Here is a 23,695-nt window from a genome sequence, read left to right as displayed (position 1 = left end):
TTGATTCAGGCAGAAAGCTAGGAATTGCTATTACAACACCTGGCATTCGTAAAGAAACTTCTAACCTCACTAGGGTACACGATCAACAAAAAGAAATCTCACCTAGTACCCTGCCAACAGATTGTATTCCTGGGAGCAAGCTTGAACACATCTTCCCAGATGGCATTCCTCACTACGGCGAAACAAGTTTATTTGACAACCTACTTCAAACTATTGGCCACAAAACCCCAGCTATCTGCAAAGAAAATACTGCAAGCCCTGGGGTTCATGGTCTCTTGCATTCTACTAATTCCATATGCAAGACTGCATATGAGGAAACTCCAGTGGTTATCTAAAAAGCCTGTGGTGTCAACATTCTCAGGATCCGGAAACAATGATTTCTATCATTCCTTGTATGAAGACAGAGTTCCTTTGGTGGGCAGAGGCCTGCTACCACAACAAGGGACTCTCTTTTTTCACTCTACCTCTGCTGCCAAAACCCTAACAGATGCATCATACTATGCATGGGAGGCTCACATGGCAAGGCAGTGCATTCAGGGCAAATGGTACCCGAGACGGATGTGCCTACATATTAATCAAAAAAGAATTGTTAGCTGTACAGAATGCTCTCACAGCCTTCAAAAACCGTATTCTTCCAGGACAACTATTGGTAAAGACAGACAACATTACAGTTATGTGGTACATAAACTAGCAGGGGGGAACCCACTCGTACCCTCTCTACAGACTAGCCATGGCTCTGTGGAACACAGCCTTGAGCTACTAAGTACACCTACAAGCTCAATTCCTGCCAGGCAAATTAAATTCACTGGCAGACGACTTAAGCAGAAATCTCATGGACCCACACGAATGGAACACAAAGTATTCAACCTCTTGAGGAACAAATGGGGAACTCCAGAGGTAGACCTGTTTGCCTCCCCTCAGAACTACCAATTGAATAAATTCTGCACAGTAACTCCCCACAGTCAAGCTTTGTCCTTTACCTGGGAAAGCCTCTCTGTTTATGCTTTTCCCCCTCTGCCTCTTCTCACGAAGGTTCTACTAAAGATCAAACAGGACAAGCCAAGGACAATACTGATTGCACCAGACTGGCCACGCCTGCCCTGGTACCCCCTCTTGCGCAGTATGACACTGCTACAACCATGGCACCTGCTTCAGACCCCTTCCCTGCTGTCCCAGTAGGCGGGCCAGATCCTGCATCCTCAGCTTCCAACCCTGAACCTTGCAGCCTGGCTAATTCCTTGAGCTCTCCTCTAGCATCCCTCAGTAAGCAGGTGCTGGATATCATTCTGGAGACAAGGAGGCCTAGTACTAGAAAATCCTATGCTGAAAAGTGGAAAAGATACTGTTACTGGAGCCAGGCTCAGGGGATGGGCATAACGGTGCCCAGCTTACCTCGTTATTCTACAGTACTTAACAGAAATGCTCCACAAAGGCTTATTCTTCTCGTCAGTTAAAGTTCATGCCTCTGCCATTTCAGCACATTATAATACTAAGCCATCCCTCTTCTCTTACCCTTTGCTAAAACAATTCCTTAGAGGGGCCAAAGATTTAAGACCCCCCCAGGAGAGTTCCCACTCCAGCCTGGGACCTTAACTTTGTATTGGAAAAGCTCACTCTTCCCTCCCTTTGAGCCAGCTGCAACAGCAGAGTTGAAATTCCTTTCTTGGAAAACAGCCTTCCTTCTAGCCATCACTTCAGCAAGAAGAGTGTTTGAATTACAGGACCTCATGGCAGTGGAGCCCTTCTTCCTCTTCCATGTGGACATGGTTTCCCTCAGGGCTAATCCTTCCTTTATGCCCAGGGTGGTGTCTAGTGTGGCCCTAAATCAGTCCATTAATTTATCTACTTTTTTTCCCTAATCCACAAAACAAAGGGGAACGAATACTGCACTCTGGATGTGCACAGATCACTTAGATTTTATTTGGACAGGACTAAACCTCTCAGAAAATCTGAACAGCTGTTAGTTGGCTTTGCTGCAGGGGCAGAGGGGAAGGCCATTTCAAAGCAAACCATTTCCAAATAGATAGCCCATTGGATTAATTTCTGCTACAAGCACCATGGAAAACCTACCCCACAGGGGAAAGATCACATTCCACCAGGGCTGCATCTACCTCTGCGACTTCTCTCAGATTGAGTCCCTACCAGGGACATCCTAGAAGCTGCTACCTGGAGCTCTGTACATACCTTCACTAAACATTACCACATGCCTATCTTTTCTAAATCCAGAGCTGGATTTGCCACTGCAGTCTTGCAGGGCTTAATAGCTGGCCCTAAAGCTCTTTAACATCCTCCACCCTTCCTCAGCTTTGTGAATCAACCCAAATGTGATGACTGCAACAGTGAAACACGAAGAACATAGTACAGTTGTGTGCACTTACTATAAATGTAGATGTTCGAATGTCTTCACTGTTGCAGTCCTGGTTACCCTTCTTCCAGCCCCCTGACTTCTCTTGGCTCTATCTTTCCTTCTTGTTTGGTTGGTGTATTTGCTTTTTGATGGGGGTGCACCATACCATATAATTGCTTCCTGTTGTGGTGGCACCTGACATCTGGGGCAAGAAATACTGATGTAATGGTGTCAGCTGCATGTTTTATACCCCTGACGACCTGACGTCATGGAAGAAGAGACAGCATCCGAAGCTGAAATCCGAAGACTCTGGTATTCAGGCCGGCTGAGGGCTACCTGCAGGCAGATAACTCAAATGTGATGACTATAACAGTGAATACACTCAAACATCTCCATTTATGGTAAGTGTACACAACTGTACTTTGCAGAGGTTCGTTCTGCGGTCAACCTTATCAGTGCTCCTGAATGGAGGCCCGATTGCTTACCTCTGGAAACTGTCAGGGGGAAGATTTTCCTTGCACCTAAATGCCTGGCGACACATTGCCAGCAATGCTTGGGTGCTAAGGATAATTATTAGAGGCTAACTAATTCCATTCCACCTTTATCCAAGAACCCTTGCATAACTCCCCGACATTCCACCCATTCAGGGAGTTCAAGCATTAATTGAAGGACAAAAGCTGCTAGAAAAAGAGAGCCATCCAGAAAGTCCCACTAGACCAATTAGGATCCATTTTTTACTCAAGATTCGTTTTAGTGCTAAAGAAAACAGGGGACTAGAGAGTGGTTCTGGATCTCAGTATTCTGAACAAATTTGTCTAACAAACAAAATTCTGGACTGCCATGGTTCAGTCTATTCTCCCCTTCTTGGAGAAAGATGATTGGATGTGCTCTATCAACTTTCAAGACTCATATTACCACATAAAAGTGGACAAATGCTGGGGAAAATTTCTCTACTTCCGAATAGAAGCCAGTCATTTCCACTTCAGAGAGCTGCCCTTTGGTCACACCACAGCCCCCAGGGTGTTAGAAAATGTATGGTGGTCATCACAGCACATTTGAGGCTGCACAGATTCCAAGTGTTTCCTTATCTAGACGCCTGGCTCCCTCACTGCTTCCACCAGGCATCTACTGGAACAGTCCATGGACTTCATACTGGAACTGTTCCACCAACTGGGCATAAGTCAGTACTGCCAAATCCCAGTTATTGGAGCTCGTTTCAGCATTTCTGTTTGCACTACATTGCCTCCACTTCACAGGTTGCAGAATATACAGATGCAAGTCCAGCCCCTTCTGTGCCCAAACAGAATACTTGCTCAATTAATTCTACAAGTTCTGGGCTCCATGGCAGCAGCTATTACTTTGGTTCCACTAGTGAGATTCCACATGAGACGTCTCCATTGGCTATTAGCAAATGAATGGTCAATTCTGACTCATCCCATGGACCACTTAATTTTCATTTCCAGGCGATTCAAAAACAATCTCCCTTGGATGCATTCGAGAGACATTCTTCATAGTGCTCCTTTTGTCTTCCCCCAGCCTAAGGCCATAGTGACCACAGACCCTTCCCAGATGGGGTGGGGGGCATTATCTAGGGAAAACAGTCGAAGGCACTTGGTGGTTTTCCGGGGCCAGCTGTCATATCAGTGTACTAGAGCTAAGGGCAGTACTTCGGCACTGCAAGCTTTTCATTCTGCCTTACCTCCAGGGGAAGATGGCTATTCAGACATGTCTGTAGTCCGGTACATCATCAAATGGGGGGAGAAGGGGGCAAGTGCTACCCACTGTGTTGCGAAGCCCTTCAATTGTGGCAATGGGCATTGTATTTTAACTGCTTTCTGATAGCAATGCACAGAGTAGTGAAGTAGATTTTTCTTCATTGGAGCCATCCTTGCGACCTGTTTGCCTCACTCCCCAACAAGTGCGGAAGTTACTTTGCCCTATTTCCCCCTCAGGGGTAGTCACCCAGAGGCGCTTTTTTATACGATTGGCCCTGGGGTCTGCTTTGTGTCTTTCCTCTTGTTCCTCTGATCCCAATGTTTCTCAAGAAAGCATCTCTGTTGAGAAGCAAGGTGATTCTCATTGCTCCTTATTGGCCTCGACAGATATGGATGTAATGGGATCCTATCTCGCCTACATTCATGACAGATGGGTTCGGAGCCGATCCATCGGCTCCGACTCGGCAACTTATATACTAGCACGAAGTCTCTCATTGGCTGGGCTATACCCTATCCCAGGATGCACTACACCTGCTTCCCCAGATCTCGTTTGCCGCTTTACAAGCTGGACGTAGTCTCGACTTGGCTGGAGCTAAGTGTTTTATCTTTACCTTTATTGGTCTTTGACCTTGGGGTTTTTGTGTCAGATATTAACCAAACAGCTGTTTTAACAGCTTCTTTATTCTATTTGTGAGAGTTTGAGTGCTGAGTGTCGTCTAGTACTTGTTCTTTTTTTGTCGGGCAAGGCCCGTTTTAGTTAGAGAGCCCTTGCCCTAGCCTTGTGTATTTTTAGTTAAAAGGCTTTATTTTTCTTTTAATTTAATTCCCTAGTGGTTCTTTTGGCTTCGGCCAAGCCCGCTTAAATTAGAGGGCTTTGGCCTTGGTATTTTTGTCAGTTGTTTGTGAGGTAAATTTCTAAGTGCTTGCCAGTGAGCCTCATGCTTTTCAGTTGGCTTATTTGTCTTTATAGTGCTTAATTTTTGTGGTGAATTCTATTTCTTAGTACCTGTACTATGTCTAAAGAACAGATGTCAGGGTTTAAAAAATGCACTCGGTGCAGTTATAAAATGTCCATAACAGACAGCCATTCAATTTGTGTTTATTGTTTGGGGCCGAAACATTTACAAGAGACTTGCAGCGTATGTCATGCCTTTTCTGCTAGAGTTCTTCAAGAACGTAAGAACAAGCTTATTTTGAAAGGGCTTATTAAACCCTCTTTTGAGGAAGCTTTGAATCCTCCTGTTGCTTCCAAAAAGAAAAGATAGTCGGCTCCGACAAGTCCGTCGGAGCCGACTTCTAAAAAGAAAAAGTTGACCTCTTCTTCCTCGCTCCACTGACTTTGGGGCCGAGTGTTGAAGAGTCTGCCTCGATACCTCCTACTTCGGCTCCATTGTCTTCGGAGCCGCAAGTGGGAGTATCGAGAGATGAATCACCTCCACCGGCTCCAGTGGCTTCGGAGCCGGTGGAAGTGTGCAGCTCAGACTCTTCCCCCTCGGCTCCGAAGAAGGCTTCTTCGGCGCCGATGGTGGTCCACGAGTTGGTGAAGTCGGCGCCGACAGTACTGGAGCCGTCGAGCCGGTCCCTCCTCGGAGCCGAGAGGAAAGTCTTCTCGAGTGTCTACCTCCTCTAAATCCTCGAGACTATCAGATTCGGACCTGGATAGGGTTTTACAGAGGCTCTTCCAGTCTCCAGTATTTGCTAAAATGGTCTCGGCTCCAGCACAGTTTGCTTCGGAGCCAATCCCCCCCCCCCCCCGACACTTTTGATTCCTCCTCCAACCTCCTCTGAGTTGTTGGAGCCGGTGGTGGTGGAGCAAGGTGGAGCCATACGGTCGGAGCAGAGACCCCTATCAGGCCTTTCGGCTCCGACCATGCTTCCTACCCTGTCCTCCGGTTCAGGGTTTGGTACTGCGACCTCTACAGCCGGGCCCGAAGGGAATACTTTGGGACTAGGTGCTTCGGTGCCTAGTCTTCCTCTCGGAGCATCGGCTGCTGGAATTCCCAGTGCCATCGTGGCTTCTAGACCAGTGACTTCCTTGGATTCTGGAGGTCCGGCCTTTGAGGCCATGAGGAGCGCTGGCCATGCCTTGCCGGTTCAACTAGACTCTACCTCACCGTCCCTAGATTTGGAGACTGGTGCCTCTGTTGCATTGCAGCCCCGCAGCGGGCCCCAGGGCCTGAGGATACCCCAATCGGTTCCTTCTTCGGGTGGTCCGTCCAAACTGCTTCGGACGAACCCCACGGAAGAAATTGTGTAAGAGGAAACACGTAGACTCCCAAGATGAGTCTATTACATCGGATACTGACCTCGATGACGCTGAAGGGTCCCCCAAATCATCTTCGGATGATATCTCCTTCTCAGTTATCTTGGAGATTCTGAGACAGAGAGGTGACTGGCAAGCCAAAACCCCTTCAACTGAGGAGTCAGTCTTCCTCAAGGCCTTTGGGGCCCAGCCCTCCGCCTCCTGGGTGTCTCCGCGCTTCGATGAACTCCTTGATTTGATTTCTCGAAGGGTGTGGGAACACCCTGATTCTGTGGAACCGGTGCCTGCGAGGCCCAATAAATTCTTGTCAGCTCCCCCACAGAAAGAATTTCTCACAAAGGGTGTACCGGTAGATGCTTTGGTGGTGGCTTCTGCCACACAGCAGGACGTGGCAGAGGCTTCGACGTCTATTCATCCTCCTAATAAGGATTCTAGGAGTATGGATAGGTACGGGAAGCGCACCCTGTCCTCAGCGGCCTTTTCCTTACGGTCGTTGAATTATTTATGTCATTTTACAAGGCTCCAAAGGGATCTTCTCAAAGAGCTAAATGACTCCCTTGTTGGTAATCTACCTGAAGCGCTGGCCTCGACTGTTGGCGCACAGATGACTACTCTTTGTTCTATTGTTAACTTGTCCATGAGGCTCATCTCGTATGCGGCCGAAGGGGTGAGTAGAGCAGCGGGAACAGGCGTTGCCCTTAGGAGACAAGCCTGGTTACGCTTGTGTTCGTTTATGGAGGCCTTCAAGTCTTCCTTCGCCGACGCCCCCTTTGATGGGTCATCTTTGTTTGGACCCAAGGTGAAGGACACGCTAACTCGGTGCGAGCAGGAGGGCAAGACTTTGACTGCCGCTAGCCCGTTATTCCGCTCCTTCCAGGCCTTATCCCAAGGCTGGGAGAGGAGGGAAAATGTGGTTTAAAAAATCCCAAAAGTCTTTCTCTACTCCACCCAGTGATTCCCCCTCCAGAGGCAGGGGGGGGGGGATTTTGGAAGACGCCCCAGAGGTGGCAGAGGCCCCGTAACTCTGGAGACCGCGATTCCTTTCGTGGTTCTTCATACAACCAGCGCCTGAGTGGTTGCCCGACTGTGCAACTCCGAGCCAGTCGGGGTCGCTTTGGCGCATCCACAAGCTTGGGAATCCATTACAAGCGATCAGTGGGTGCTTCGCATTATTACCGGAGGATATGTCATCCCTTTCAGCAAACCCCCCCTTTCTTTAAGGGAAATCCCGGACGTGCCACTCAGTCAGCGGGAGCTGGCTGCATTTGAAATTTCAAAGCCGCTTGAAAAATGAGCCACCCAGCCTGTCCCCACCGACCAGATCGTATTAGGAACTTACTCAAAATTATTTTTGGTGCCAAAAGACAGGGGACTTCAGGCCCATTTTGGACCTCAGTGCATTGAATCGCTTCGCAAGAAGTCCAAATTCCGAATGGTCACTCTTCAATCTATTCTTCCTTTGCTGGAAAAAGATGCATGGATGTGCTCAGTAGATCTCCAGGACGCTTACTGTCATATTCCCATAGCTCAAGAGTCCAGGAGACATTTACGCCTCGGGGCCAGTCATTTCCAATTCCGAGCACTGCCCTTTGGTCTCACCACAGCCCCCAGGGTGTTCACTAAGTGTCTGGCAGTGGTAACTGCTCACCTGAGAAGTCTGGGATTCCAGGTGTTTCCTTATCTAGACGACTGGCTCCTTACAGCCGCCTCCGAGCATCTACTTCTCCAAGCGCTCAGAGCCACGTTCACCTTGGGCCGTTTCTTGGGGATCACATTCAATTTGCAAAAATCTGTACTACAGCCTTCTCAGCGTATTTCTTTCATAGGCGCAGACTTAGACACAGATAGAATGCGCCTTTTACCGCAGCAAGAATTCAGATCTTACACGGTCAAGTCAAATCCTGCCTTCACTTAGAAAGAGCGCCGGCCCATGGGATCCTACACCTGTTGGGCTCGATGGCCGACTATACTCCTAGTTCCCTTGGCCAGACTTCACATGCGAATTCTACAATGGCTACTGTCGGTTCAATGGTCTTATCAGGAACTGCCCTTGAACCACTTAATTATAATTACGGAAAGTTGCCGTCGAGATCTGCGTTGGTGGCTCCTACAGTCGAATCTCAACCAAGGGCGATCCTTTGTTCCTCAACGCCCCTTGCCACTGTGACCACGGACGCCTCCCAGGTAGGGTGGGGGGTCATTACCTGGACAGGTCGGTCCAAGGCACATGGCAGATCCAGGAAACACATTTGCATATCAATGTCCTGGAGATGAGAGTGGTACTATTGGTACTCCAAGCTCTCCATCACGCTCTCCCGCAGGGCCCAATTATATCCTATCCGACAACATGTCGGTAGTATGGTACATAAACAAGCAAGGGGGTACCAGGTCTTACCCACTATGCAGAGAAGCCATGAGACTTTGGCACTGGGCGGTAGCTACCAACCGCTTTCTAATGGCAACGACATACCGGGAAGTCCATTGTGATTGCGGACAGATTAAGCAGGACCATTCTCTTGCCCCACGAGTGGTCCCTCAGAGTATAGCTGCGAAAATCTTCGACAGATGGGGTCTTCCTTGCTGCGACCTGTTTGCCAGCCCCCACAATGCAAATGCAGAGAGTTCTTCACACTGTTCCCATCCAGGGACAGATTCCCAGGGACGCCTGACTCACGCTGGCCCCCGGTCTTCTACGCCTTCCCTCCGCTCCTCCTACCGAGGGTGATACAGAAGGCCATTTACATGGAGAGCGAGATGATTCTGATTGCCCCACACTGGCCTCGTCAAGTTTGGTTCCCTTTCCTACAGAGGCATGCGATAGAAGGTCCATGGTTTCTGGAGCCGGTGCCAGACCTGTTGACTCATCAGTCAGGACGGCTTCATCCGTCTCTCAGGTCCCTGAAGTTGGCAGCATGGTTACTCCACTTCCATCCTTAGTCCGAGACAATGCTCTCGCCGGATGTGGTCCACATTCTGTCTTCTTCTCATAAACCTTCCACCATCAAACTTTATTCCAGTAAATGGAAAAGGTTTGCCTTCTGGGCTCAAGAACGGGGTATAGACCCTCTCACTGCTCCAGTATCGGAGGTTCTGAATTTTCTGGCCTTCCTGTTTCAGTCGGGCTCTTCAGTTTCTACCATTAAGGTTCAGCTAGCGGCAATCTCTAATTTTCATGCTTCATTTGAACCTTCATTGATGTCTCACAAACTTTGTAAGGCGTTCCTTAAAGGGGCTTGGCTCCTTAGGCCTCCTTTATCTCATCCTGTTCCTCCTTGGGATTTGAATATGGTTCTGGCTGCCCTAACTGCCCATCCTTTCAAACCAGCGGCTACTACTGATTTAAAATTTCTGTCTTGGAAAACGGCCTTTTTAGTAGCCATAACATCTGCTAGGCGAGTTTCAGAACTTCAAGCTCTTTGTTCTGATCCTCCCTATTTGATTTTTCACAAACATAGAGTTTCATTGAAATTGAACCCTGCATTTATTCCAAAGGTGGCCTCTTCTTTCTGTTTGCAACAAACCATAGAACTCCCTGTGTTTTTCCCAGAATTCTCTAGTAACGCAGAATATACATTGCATCAATTGGACGTACATAGACAGTTACGTTTTTATTTGAATAGAACCGCCAAACGCGAAAATCAAATCAATTGTTCGTTTCTTTTGCAGCGAACAAATTGGGTCAACCAGTATCAAAAGCCTCCATATCAAAATGGATTAAAGATTGTATCACTTTTGTGTATTCACAGGCCAATAAAGACCTTCCCTTTCCAGTCAAGGCTCATTCTACCAGGGCAATGGCTACTTCGGTAGCTTTTCACTCCAAGTTATCCATTGATGATATTTGTGCTGTGGCAACCTGGACTTCTCCGCACACTTTTATTTCTCATTACAAATTGGATGTGGTTTCTCGAGGCAGAGCTTCCTTTGGTTCCACGGTTCTCAGGAGTGTGTTCCAATGAGCCACCCGGGATGTAGGTGCTAGGGACGCTGTCCCATCTGTCATGAGTGTAGGCGAGATAGGATCCCATTACATCTTTTAGTTATGTACTTACCATAACTTTGGATGTATGGGATCCATCTCGCTTACATTCATAAGTACCCACCCTCCTTCCCCCTGCCATTTGGATTTAGAGGAGCTGTAGTCACTTTTTTCTTGGCGTTCTTTCTTGAAGAACTTTAGTTGGTTATAGTGACTTATAGTGTCTCTGTGTTTACATGGGAGTATGAAAGCGAACAAACAAGATCTGGGGAAGCAGGTGTAGTGCATCCTGGGATAGGGTATAGCCCAGCCAATGAGAGACTTCGTGCTAGTATATAAGTTGCCGAGTCGGAGCCGATGGATCGGCTCCGAACCCATCTGTCATGAATGTAGGCGAGATGGATCCCATACATCCAAAGTTATGGTAAGTACATAACTAAAAGTTTCCCGTCCTGTGGCCTCATCTGCTTTGCCGACCATGGATTCTGGAGCCAGTCCTGGATCTACTGTCCTACCCTCAGGGACTAGTGCATCCCAACCTTCAAACTCTCAAGCTGACAACTTGGTTCCTCCTTTTCTGTTAGTCACCAGACATAATGCTTTACCTTCTCTCGTAAGGCATATTTTGCTAGCATCGCATAAACAATCCACTAGAACTCTCCCTAAGCCAATGGAAGAGATTTTCTGTCTAGGCCTATGATAATGGATTAGACCCCTTTTCAGTGCCAGTAGGAAAAAAAATTGGAATTTCTGACTGCCATTTTAATAAGGGAATCTCTGCTTTTACAGTCAGTTATTCTAACAGCGATTTCGAACTTTCATATCAGTTTGGACGACGAACCCTTGATTTCCCATAGGCTTTGCAAAGTTTTCCTAAAAGGTATTATACACTTGAAACCCCCCTTTAAGGATAGCCTCCTGCCTTGGGATTTGACTTTAGTACTGCAGTCACTTACAGCACTGCCTTTCGAACCAGTAACTATCTGTGATTTAAAGCTTCTCTCTTGGAAGAAATTATTTCTCGAAGCTGTCACTTCTGCGAGACAAGTCTCCAAATTACAAGCCCTGTGCTCTAAAGCTGCTTACTTAATTTTCCATAAGGGCAGTGTGTCACTCAGAACAAATCTGACCTTTTTGCCTAAAGTGATATCAGATGCTAATATCAATCTATAGACTTACCAGTATTTTCCCCTAATTATTCTAACAGAGGAGAGTACTGCCTTCACCCCCTGGATGTACATAGGCAGTTGTGATTCTATTTACATAGAATGAAACAATTTAGATGATCTGATCAGTTGTATCCTTCGCCAGTGCAACTTTGGGAAGATTAGTCTCCAAGGTAACTCTCTCCAAGTAGTTGAGAGAATGTATAGCATTCATATGCAAAAAGATGAATATGACACTTTCAAAACCAGTCAAGGTACATTCTACAAGGTCAGTGGCGACTTCTACATTCTTTTATTCCAGAGCTTCAGTGTCAGACATTTGCGCTGCAACTTGGGCTAAGCCTCATACCTTTATTACACATTACAAAATCAGGTATGGTCTCCACGGGGAGTGCATCTTTTGGCTCTATGATGTTCAGGAATATCCTTCCATAAGGACTCCCAGGATACAAGGTAGCTGGGGACTCTGTCCCATTAGTCAAGAGTAGATGAAGGGTGGCAACGTCAGATAAAGAAGTTATATCTTACCATAAAGTTCTGTCTGTGTAGTCGATATTCATCTTTTCTTGCATCCCTCTCGCCTTCCCCCTCTTGCAGGTTTCTGGTGGAGCGATATCCTGTCCTGGTTTTTTATTGTTTTGGGAGCCTTGTACTCGGCTTCTGACTTTCATTGTAGTATTCTTCTCTAAAGGCAAACTCGATTTGAGGTAATTTAGAGAGGGGAATTGTGAATAGACTTGTAGTTTGAGAGAGTTTTTTTTTTGGCTGGTGCAAGCTGTGTAACGACTGGATTTGTTCTGAGGATCGAAATCGTACCCGTTAGTCCAGAATAGATAAAGATCGGCAACATAGATGGAACGTTATGGTAAGGCATAACTTCTCTTCATCTGGCATCTACCAATCCCCATGGGTGCTGGTTAACTGAGAGTTTACTGTACTTGAATACCTCTCTTATCTCTTCAAGCAGGGACTGACTTAGTCAAGCATCAAGGCTTCTGCCATCACAGCCTGTTTTCCAGTTTCTACACCTATTTATTCCCATCCCTGCATGAAACAATTTCTGAAGGGGATCATACACCTTAGGCCACCCAGAAGGGAACCCTTCCCACTCCTGGGACCTGAATTTTGTACTTAAAAACTTGCTGTTCTACCCTTTGAATTGGCATCTTCAGCCCCTGTAAGTATTGATGTGGAAAGTAGTCCTACTTTTAGTACTCATATCAGCTAAGAAATGTTTCTGAACTTCAAGCCCTTATGTACAATTAGCCATTGGTCTTGCACAAGGGCAGAATCACCCAGGAAACTAATTTGTTCCTTTATGCCAGAGGTGGTCTCAGAAATTTGTTTGAATCAAACCGTAGAAAGTACTCTGGAAATGCAAGGCTGCAGTGTCTTCCACTTATTTAGACTAGCAACAGTACAGACTGGAACCATGGGTTGGAGGTTTCTTAATCTACATTTGTAGCAAACATACCTCCAGGTTGGTTAAATAGGATGATACCATGGAGCTCACCCATGTGCAAGTCACCATGGATAAAGTCCTTCACCATACCATGGCTAGCTACAGGTCACCATCTGTATCCCTAGAGTCTCATAACTTTTACCTAAACCTACTAGAGGCACTGACCATGCAACCAGCCTCCCTATTCATAAGTGACTTTATCTACCCCTCCATAGACTGGGAAATGTGCACTGCCTCAAACACACAGGAACAGTACTTCTCAATTAACACAAACAGTGTGGAACAGATAGTGCATAGGATGTAGCATACTGGATTTAGTACTCACCAACATGGGAAAGAGCTGCACCCACCAGTCCTCCTTAGTAGTGAAGTCAGATCACAAAGCTGTCACCTTTGAAGTATAAAATCAACCCAGAAAACCCTGCTGAATTATTTTAGGGCAAACTACATCCTGTTAGGTGACTCTCTGTCAAAATTCAAGGTTCCTCTAACCCGGAGACTGCAGCTACCTATACAGAAAAATCACAGAATCCCTGTACAAGTATGTGGAGTCGTGCATCAATGATGCCGTACCTGCTGGAAATAAACCCAAAGTAAACACCACTGGTGGAATCCTCACAGGAACAGGGTATAGAATAAAAGAAAGAAACTAATGGCTAAAATCAGGAAGAGGAACTCCCTCTAAGAAAAGTGCTCTCTTGTACAACTGAACAAGAAAATAAAACTCTAATCAAGTCCAACTAGGCCAACTCTGAGGTCTAGATAGCCTTCCAGCCTAAGGGCAATCACAAGGCCGCCTGCAGCTGTGTTAAGAATCTTAAAGGCAATGCACAGCAGTGTACTGAACTGGTAGCAAACTGTGCTACCTTTACTGATGAGGGTGATATAGCAAATCTGCTGGCTGATTTAATTATCTGAACCCCCCCCCCCAGCTGCACCATGTGAAAACCTCTCTAACTTACGTCTCCCAACTATTAGCAAGGACCAGGTGCTGGTGACACTTGCTGAAGTCAAGAACACTGCCTTTATGGGTCCTGACAACATCTCTGGTTGCCCTTTGAGCAGTCTAAAACACGACTTACCAGGACCACTTGGACTTTTCAAATATATCCTTAAAACAACGTATGTTCCAAGTGAATGGAGGACTGCAACAGTTATTCCTCTCCACAAAGGCAGACCATTTACCAATCTATGGAACGACAGACTTATCAGTCTGAGAAATCTAATAAGCAAAGTCATAAAACAAGTTATCATGGAGATGATAAAACAGTGACATTGGCAACCTGCAGTCACTGGACCCCTCCCAATTTGGCTTTGTTAATGGAAGGTCATGCCTACTTAACATGATAGGCTTCTTTGAGAGGGTCAGGAAGGCAATGGATGAGGGTAAAACAGTGCATACGCATATCTTGACTTTGGTAAGGTATTCTGTACAGTGCCCCACTCAGGCATTGTTGGCGAGCTAGGCAAAAATCCTTACATAATTTGCTGGATTGTTGGCTTGCTCCGAGACAGGACCCAAGAAGTCAGGATCAGTGAGACCAACTCCACCAAGAGACCGGCCACCAGTGGAGTATCCCAGGACTCTGTGCTGGGCAAGTCCTGTTTTGGCGTCTATTTCTCGGAAGTCAAAGCTAATGTTCAAGGCCTCTCTCTCACTAAGTTTGTAGATGACTGTAAATTGGCAGCTGTTGTAGATTCTGCCCAGGACAGTAACATCTTGCAAGTGGGTTTAATACAGAGGCAAATGACTGGTGCCAAAGCTATGAACTAACACTCAATACCAAAAAATCCATGGTAATGTCCTTTGGGAGCTGTCAACCCAGGTTAATTACTCCATCGATAAAATGTGGCCAAGAGTTGACCCAGTAGTCTGGGATCTGGGAACATATGTAGACAGCAATCTGGCCTTTGACCAACATGTAGCTAAGATAAGAATATTCTGTGGCACCCAGTTTATAGGTAAGGGTATAGCATCCAAGTCCAAGGAAGTTATGTAGTACCCCTCTGCTTGGCTTATATCAGACCTGCCACTGAATGCAGTGCCCCCTTTAGCATGTTCCTGACCAGACACTTGCAATATTTGGAACACAGCAGGAGAATTCAGGTAGGAGTACCCTTTCCTACACTGATCACCTAAAGGTTCTGTGTCTGTATGCAGTCTTCTACAGGCTGCTGAGAGGGGATTTTGCCTTTTTTACAGGGCTTCCTCAGACCCAGCCCTGATGGATCTGTTGCACATGCACAAAACAGCACCAGAGACACTAGATCCAGAGACCTGAACTTCACTTATGGCATAAACCGAACATGCTGGAGAGAAAGAGATGTCTCAAAGGATCCCTTCACTGTGGAATAGGCTTCCCATCCATGTAAAACAGAGTTCTTCCTTGACCCTATTCAAATAAAACCTTGATACTTTGATGGGAAACTGTAAATTTATCCCTGGTTTGTCTCCCATGTCCTTTATGGACAGAGGCCATCAGTAAGAAAAGTATTATCCTAATTAAAATCCTCCTACAAATCCTTAGTTACCTCCATGCTAACATGCCCCCTTTTAGACACCCATGATATTTAGGAGGACTCAATTGGTTTGGGGTGCTCAGCTTGGCTTGTAAGGGCCGTAGTGGTAGTTAGCCTTGTAACAACCCATAAACCTATTCACCCCCCTATGTTCTCAAAACAAGGGAGAGAGGATGTTCCCCTCCCTGGATGTACACACAGTTAAGGTTTTACACCCATAAAACTAATTACCCAAGCAAACCTGACGAGTTATTGATAACTAGCACATCCTATTTTCCTTCTGTAAAAGCTATGAAACACTTTTGAAATGGATTGAAAACTGCATCTCTTTCTGAAAGTTTCAGCATGGAAAGCAACTTTCTGATAGGGTTAAAGCACAATCCACCACACACACAGCCACCGGTATTGCATTTTTGAAAGTAGTGTCCACACAAGGTCAGTGTAGATGCTGCCACATGGTTTTCTGTTCACACCTTCACCAAGCATTACCACCTTGAGTCTGTCCCAAGTTCAAGATCCGGATTTGTCTCTGCCATCCTGCAGAGTCTGCTATCCCTGGATAAGATTCCTGTCTAACTGCCCACCTAGAAACTTTGGAAGTTTTCCCCAAAGATCAGTGCTGCAACAGTGACTATGATTAACATAGCACAGTTGTGTGTCTAACTTACCATAATTGCAGTTGTTCATGTAGCTCAATGTTGCAGTAACCTTTCCCATCCCCCCCCCATGTGTTCATTCAACACCACCAACCCCATTCCTTTCCTACCGTTTTAGGTTTAAGACCATGTCTCATAATAGGGACAGTTGGGATAGATGTGCTGCACATCAGAGCCATCGGACTCTGTAGAGCCTGGACAAGGAGGCCCTGAGGGTAGAGCTGGCTGGTGCTGTGTTTATACCCCGGCATCCAGACATCAGTCCACAATAAACATCTACCAGTAGGAGAAGGTGAAAGATTCTGGTACTCAGGTCGGTCATGGGTTGTGTCTGCATGGCTAGAAGTCCAAAGAATGAGTACTGCAACACACTGATGTACTCAAACATCTACAGTTATGGTAAGTTAGAAATCCAACTGCTGTCAGTAGCACATTTGCTTGATATTTTGAGAATTCCATTGTTTACTTATTTTGCTGTACCTGGTTTGTGGTATTTAACAGAGTTCTCCTCCAGATGCTGATTCTTCTGACCATTCAGACTTCACTTGGGAAAATAAAATTAAATTGTGGATGGACCGTTACGAAGAAGCTAGTAGCAATCAGTACAGTGAAGATGTTCAGCGGGAAGCACAGCGTCTAGCATCTGGGCTGGGGGAGGGAAACAGCAAAAAGGAGAACAATCAGTCGGACTTGAGTAGCGATGTATCACCGTTCAAGCCACCTGTAGAGGTGAGAATTTTTTTCCTTGCAAACATTTTCAGGATCTGTGATTTTTTTTATTCCAATTTCGCCATTTTTAAAGGTGATCTGTATTTAGTGAAAATGAGTCTGATTCATAAATAGAATAACATAACCGTGCAAGCACCATTTTGAATTGGCAGTTATTGTGGTAGTTGTGTAGTGTAGCTTGGTAAGAATCACTAACAGTAAGTCATAACATTTGAATTAACCTTTATGTTCCCTTTTCCCATACAGAGATGATCTGCCTCCTTATTACCATTGAGGACTAACCGTGGTCTTTCAGCAGTGTTCTGAGGTAGTTTGGTTGGTAGGAGAATGTGTGTATATAGTAAGCACTGGCTGAATGTTCAGTTTTTCTCTCTGCTGTCAGTGCCTTGGGTCCTGTTTAAACACCACAGTACTTTTGTGTTTGTAGTGGCTCATGCTGGTGCACCATTAGTTATTTTTTTCTACAGTGTGAAAAACATTAATACATTCTTCAATTATAGTAGATGGTCTTTTGTTGTACTGTTATTACAGACATTTTGATCTGATTCTGTCCATGTCATTACTGATCATGGATGGGTCTTGGGTTCAACCTCTGATCCGAGCCAGCAGTGCAAAAGAAAGTTCCTGAGCTCAAGCTCCTCCCCTCCCAAGATCCCCTACTACCTATAATCCTCAGATCTCGTTTGCTGCGAATTCTGAGTAGACATGCTCTCTGAAGCTCAAGCCTTCTTTAGAGACAAGTAGCTCCTTTTTGTATTTCTTGGGATTTTTTCTCTCCCCTTTCTCTCTTATCTTTTAGTACCTAGTTCCCTCCCCCTCTGTTAGCTGTTGTTCGGTCTGTTAGTTTTTTTCCCGGGTTTCCTGTCTTGTTCCATTAGTGGTAGTTCCCTTCCTTGCTTTCTGTCTCTTTCCTTTGTGTTTGTGTGTGTGTAGTGTGTGTTCTGGGTGGATTGTGTGTTAGGATGTTAGACAAACCCTCTGTGTTCAGACAATGCACCTCATACAGTCAGAAGTTAACTACCACGGATACGCATGAGGAGTGCATCTACTGTCTAGGAGAGCCCCATTTAGAGGTGCATGTGATATCTATGTGAGATTCAACCCCAGGGCTCTCCTAGACTGGAGAAATAAGTAGTTACTTAAAGGGCTTGCTAAAGGGGGTCCCCTGGTGCCGGGTTCCCCCTCTAAAGCACTTCCAGATCCCAAGAGGAAGCCCTCTTCCTCTCGGGACACTCCTGCAAAAAGGCCGAGGTTGTCAGATCCCAGTTCCCCTGATCAGAGTCCAGCCTCAGGGTTATCTGCTCCAGGGTCTTTGGCTCTGAGAACCTAGTCTCCCACAGTCGGATCTGACTCCTCAGAGGTCCTCTGATCCGATCAGATCCAAAAACCCCTCTGGTCCGACTGGTACGTCAGATCTGTCCGTTGGGTCCTTACTGCCGCCAGATCATCCTTTATGCCTGTCGTTATTGATGACACCCATGCCACTCTTAAAGTCTGATCCGAGACAGTCCAGTAGGTCCTCCTTCAGAGACCGCAGGCCTTCAGCTTGATCAGACCAATCTTTCATTTCCTCCAAGTCTACCAGAAGCTTGCTCCCTTCAGACATGGATTGGATGATGAGGAGCTTCTTTAAAGCCCAAATTGAACTTTGCTTGTTACCGTCCTCTAGCCACTTGCCGAGGGGCTCTTCACCATCATCAGAGCTTTTTTCTCCTCATCCAGCTCATGCAAGTTCGGTTCCCCAGGGTCAGAGCATCCCCAGGGAGAGGCGGTCTGTGTCTAGTTATGTTTCCATTCCCACACCGCCTGGGTCCCTGGCAAGTTCAGCTCTGTTGCCGTTGGAACTGGAGATGCCTCGGGCCCGAGATGTCCGTGGGGGCCATCGGGGTGGGGGATCTTGTCCAGAGTGTTTAGACCGTTCTCTTCCCTCTGGAGCATCCTCTTTGGACAGCTCAGGACCAATATCATCTGGGTACGTCTGTGCTGTGTTGGGGTCCTCCCTTCCGCCCGGGTTGGCCGGCTGTACCCGGCAGGTATGAAGGTGGGGCTTCCTCCAGTCCGTCGGCCTTCCTGGCGGTAGAGGGGACAGTCTCCAGATAGTCAGCAGCCTCTCCCTTGGCTCTGGACCCCCACCTTGTTATGCCTTGGGTGGTGGGTCCTCATCCGTTTGGAGTCAGCCCTCTGTGAGCCCCTTCAGAAGGGCTTTTCCCCCATCGGGGTACCCTCCTCATCTAAGTTCTTCTCAGAGCCCACTGTGGAGGAGCCTCATTGGAAGAGGACATGCAGTAGGAGGCACTTGGACTCCCCTTGAGAGTCTGTCACTGAGGACAGGGATTTCAAGGAAAAGAACAGGTCCCCAGATTTCCGTCCCAGGAGGTGTCCTTTGGGGACATTCTCGAGATCCTGAAAGAGTGGGGTGGTTGGTCTACCCTCACCCCATGCTCTGAGGAATCTGTGTTCCTGAAGGCCTTCGGGACGGGCCTGTCTTCCCCCTGGGTGTCTCCCCCTGCAGATGACCTCGTCCAGCATAATTCCAGCAGGGTGTGGAAGGAACCAAACACAGTAGAACTAATCCCCAAGAGAGCGGACAAATTGCTGAGTCCACCTAAGGATAAAGCCTTTTGGAGCAAGAGTGTCCCTGTTGATGGCATTGTGGTTGCTGCAGCCACCAAAAAGGAGCTTGAGGAATAGAGCTGTATGGTTCATACCCCAAATAGAGAGTCATGGGCCAATGACCATTTTGGGAAGAGCGTGTATGCCTCAGCTACTTTCAGACTGAGGACTACGAATTACATGTCATATTTCACACTGCTACAAAGGGATTTGTTGTCGGAGCTTTCCTCTTCCCTTTGAGTTGCTGCCTCTGGAGAGCCTTAGGCTAGTCTCTCCGAAGCTTTTTGCTCTCTCATCCCTCGCTAATGCCTCGATGAGGTTGATCTCTGTTGCGGCTGAGGCCACCTCTCGAACAGCGAGCACAGGCATTGCTATCAGGCACCATGCCTAGCTTCACCTTTGTGAGTTTGCGGACAACTTCAAGGTGTCCTTTACCAATGCCCTATTTGACTGATATACTTTGTTTGGTGCATCTGTCAAGGCAACTTTGACCTGCAGCGAGCAGGAGGGAAGACTTTGTTCACAGTTGGGATCAAGTTTCGACTCCCCATTGTTAGTTCTTCAAGAATCAGAGGGGTAGTAAGAAGCTGTGGTTCCACAGGGCTCAGTCTTTCTTCCAAGATTCTCCTTGGGAATCCTCTTCCGGACAGGGAGTGGGATTTGGTAAGATACTGCCCTATAGACAGAGGAGGTCTGCAAAATCAGGGCTTCTGAGAAGCCACTGCAGCGCTTCTGAAGTGTTGCCTGAGTGTCTTGCCCTGGAGGCAGTCGAGGGCCATATCTGCTTACATCCCCTGGCTTGGGCTGCTATTAACTTAGACCATTGGGTGCTAAGCATTGTGTCCAGGGGATACTTCATATACATCGATCAGCCCCCTCCAGTTCAAAAATCACTTCCGGATGTTCCACCCTGCCAAAGGGAGTTAGCTCTCTCAGACGTTCAAGAGCTTCTTCAAAAAAGAGCCATCCAGGGGGTCCCAACAGGATGAGGGTCCGGAACCTACTCTCACTTCTTTTTAGTGCCTAAGAAAGCTGGGGACCTGTGTCCAATTGTGGACCTCAGCATTTTGAACTTGGTAGTCAAGAAGTCGAAGTTCCGGATGGTCACTGTTGAGTCCATTCTTCCAATTCTGTGCAGGAACGATTGGCTGTGCTTGGTGAAATCTCAAGGATGCATGCTATCAAATAAAACTCAACAGACGCTCCAGGAGATATTTGTGCTCCTGGCTGGGTGCCTATCACGATCATTTCTGACCCCTGCCCTTTGGTCTCACCTCAGCCTTCAGGGTGTTCACCAAATGTATGGCAGTGGTAGCAGTCCATCTCCGGCTGCAGGGTTTCAGGTCTTTCCGTGTATAGATGATTGGCTCCTCTTGGCTCCCAGAGGGCATTAACTCATTTGAGCCTCAAATTACACACTCTGACTCTTTCAAGACCTGGGCACCACAGTCAACCTTTCCAAATCTCTTCTTGCTCAGTGCCAGAGATTAGAATTTATATGGGTTCTTCTGGACATATGTCAGAGACTGCAGTTCTTTCCCTGTGCAGGGTAGACGCAGTTCAGGAACAAGTCCACCTTCTTCTGGATCAGAAGAGTGTTCCTACCCATTTGGTTCTACAAGTCCTCTGTTCCATGGCAACAATTCAAATGGTTCCATTCGCCAGGTATCACATACAAGTTCTTCACTGGACCCTTGTGGTGCAGTGGTCGGCTCTTCTCCATCCTATGTCCATGGCAGTCAGGGTCTATCAGGTTTGCTGGCATCACTTAGCACGGTGGCGCCAGTCCAAAAACCTCCTGCTAGGGAGACCCTTTTGTCTCCCTCAGCCCCAGGCTACAGTGACCATGGATGCCTCCGTGTTGGAGTGGGGGGCATTTTTAGGGAAGGATGGTCCAAGGCACGTGTTCCCCATTGGGTGACCAAGTTGCACATCAAAGTCCAAGAGGTGAGAGCAGTCCTCCTGTCATTGCAAGTCTTCCAGGGCTATCTCCCTGTCAGGGCTGTGGCAGTTCAGACAGACAACATGGCGGTAGTCTGGTACATCAACAAACGGGGGGAACATGATCGTATCCTTTGTGCAGAGAGCCCATGAGGGTGTGGGAATGGGTGATGTCCTACGGGCACTTTCTTGCAATGCATATTCACAGCGATTCCAGAGTGTTGGCAGACAGGCTCACCAGATCTATCTTGAGCCCCCCACGAGTGGTCCCTGAACCAGTCAGGGGTGAGTCAGATTTTCAACCGTTGGATTCTCCCTTGCTGTGATCTGTTTGCCTCCCCGATCAGTCATAAATGCATCAAATACTTTGCCCTGATCCCCTCACAGGGACGCTCTGGTCCACAATTGGCTGCCAGGTCTTCTGTATGCCTATCCTCCAACTCCCCTCATTCCCAAAGTCTTATAGAAAGCGTGTCATCTGAAGACTCATCCCATCCTCCTTGACTCTTCTGGCCTCGTTAGACATGGTTCTCCCTTCTTTGGTCTCGTCTGAAATATCTACCTTGGATATTAGATCCAGCCCAGGATCTCATTTCCCATCCCTGGGGACCTCATTTACCCAACCTTCAGTACCTTAGGCTGACAGCTTGATACTTCCAGTTCCAGTGATTGTCAGCCAGCTTAAACTGCCTTCTCCTATGAAGGGCATTATCTTAGCCTCCCAAAAGCCTTCTGCTAAAAAGGTTTATTCCAGCAAATGGAAGAGATTCTGTCTGTGGGCTCATCAGCATGACATAGATCCATTCTCAGCTTCTTTTCCTGACAGTTTGTTCCTTTCTTTTTTGTTTCAACTTGAGGCTAGCGTCTTGATAATTAAACTTCAATTGGTGACTATATACAACTTCCACTTAAGTGAAAGCCCCACGTTTTCTTCTAGACTATGTAAGGCCTTTCTTAAGGGAGTTTGTTCTGTAGTCCTATCTCGCCTTCATTCTTGCACTTGGGTTTGGAGCTGATCCTCTGCTCCGACTCGGCAATTCGCTAGCTCAAAGTCTTCTAGTTGGCTCGTGGTAAGGAGGTATCCCAGCATGCACTGCTGACATATCCCAGATCTCGTTTGCCGTTTGACAAGTTCAGAAGTGCTGCTTCTTGGTCGTGGCTAAGTGGAATATTTTCTTCTTCTACTTTATAGTGTTTAAAAAAATTTATTAATCTGTATTAGCATTCGTTACTAGTTCTGATATCTCTTGGTAGACCTTATGTAGCATTGTTTGCTGTGTTTGTTTTTTTCTTGGCCGTTCTTCTGCAGGCCTGTTTGTTGTATCCCTGCACTCGCTGTTGGGTTTGCTGTTGGGAAACAACTAGGCACTAGCCCAATCTTCTAAAGCTATCCTTTCACAAAGGGTTAGGCCCGTTTAAGTTAGAGGACCTAGTCCTCTGTCTGTTGTTTTTCCTTCAGGGCTAACCGTTTAAATTAGAGGTAGTTCCTGTTTTGTTTTAGTACTAGTCACTGTAATTTTACTTATTCCTTGTCTGTGTTAGTGTCTATATTTGGTGGTAGATATGTCTAAAGAATTGAAAGACTATAAACCTTCGGGGTTTAATAAATGTTCTAAATGCGCTCAAAAAATGTCCCTGACAGACAAGCATACCGTTTGCATATATTGCTTAGGTGCTATTCACCTTCAAGAATCTTGCTCCTTTTGCCATGCTTTTAGTCCTTGAGTCTTTCAAGAGAGGAAGAACAAACTTATCCTTAAAGGTCTCTTAAAGCATTCCATTGAGGAAGAATTGGCTTCTTCCTCCTCTAGTTCCAAGTCGCCCTCACCTAGAAAAGACAAAGCTAAACATGCAAAAAGGCGGTCTCCTACTCATTCGGTATCTTCGGGACCTCCAGAGAAAATATGCAAATCGACTACTTCCTCTTCGGCTCCATTGGTTTCAGTGCGAACGGAGATTATTGTTGTGGAGCAATCAGTTTCGGTTCCAAAAGTTATGGAGCCAATAACTGAATCTAACTGAATCTGTGTGTCGGAGCCAGTCGGCTGAACTTTGTCCAGTTTCTCCGACACTCAGATCACCAATTTTTCAGCGGTCTAGGTCCCCCACATTATCCTCCAGGTCCTCCAGGAGCCTATCTGATGAGGATATTGAGAGAGTGGTACGCAGATTTCTGAAGACATTGGCGCTGGCAAACTTACTTTAGGCTCCGTCCCAGTGGGCTCTGGAGCCTACTAATCCCATTCAACCTATCACCGTTCCACCTTCGTGTCACACCGGCGCTTTAGAGCCTTTACTTTTAAA

The 23,695-nt window shown here is 46.8% G+C and overlaps 1 protein-coding gene across 1 annotated transcript in view; it reads left to right on the top strand.

Moving 5' to 3' along the window:
• Nucleotides 1-23,695, top strand: part of KMT2E (lysine methyltransferase 2E (inactive)) — a gene marked incomplete in the record, with an annotated part of 3,388,239 nt that overhangs the window by 1,330,456 nt on the left and 2,034,088 nt on the right. Inside the window, 1 exon segment of the mRNA XM_044088526.1 lies at nt 16,610-16,837. Coding sequence (XP_043944461.1) covers nt 16,610-16,837 — 228 coding nt within the window.

This window comes from Protopterus annectens, chromosome 11.part0 (assembly GCF_019279795.1).
Source record: "Protopterus annectens isolate FY-2018-M chromosome 11.part0, PAN1.0, whole genome shotgun sequence".
In the NCBI taxonomy this organism is placed as follows: domain Eukaryota; kingdom Metazoa; phylum Chordata; order Ceratodontiformes; family Protopteridae; genus Protopterus; species Protopterus annectens.
Note: the sequence above shows the minus strand (reverse complement) of the source record. Positions and strands in the feature narration are given on the sequence as shown.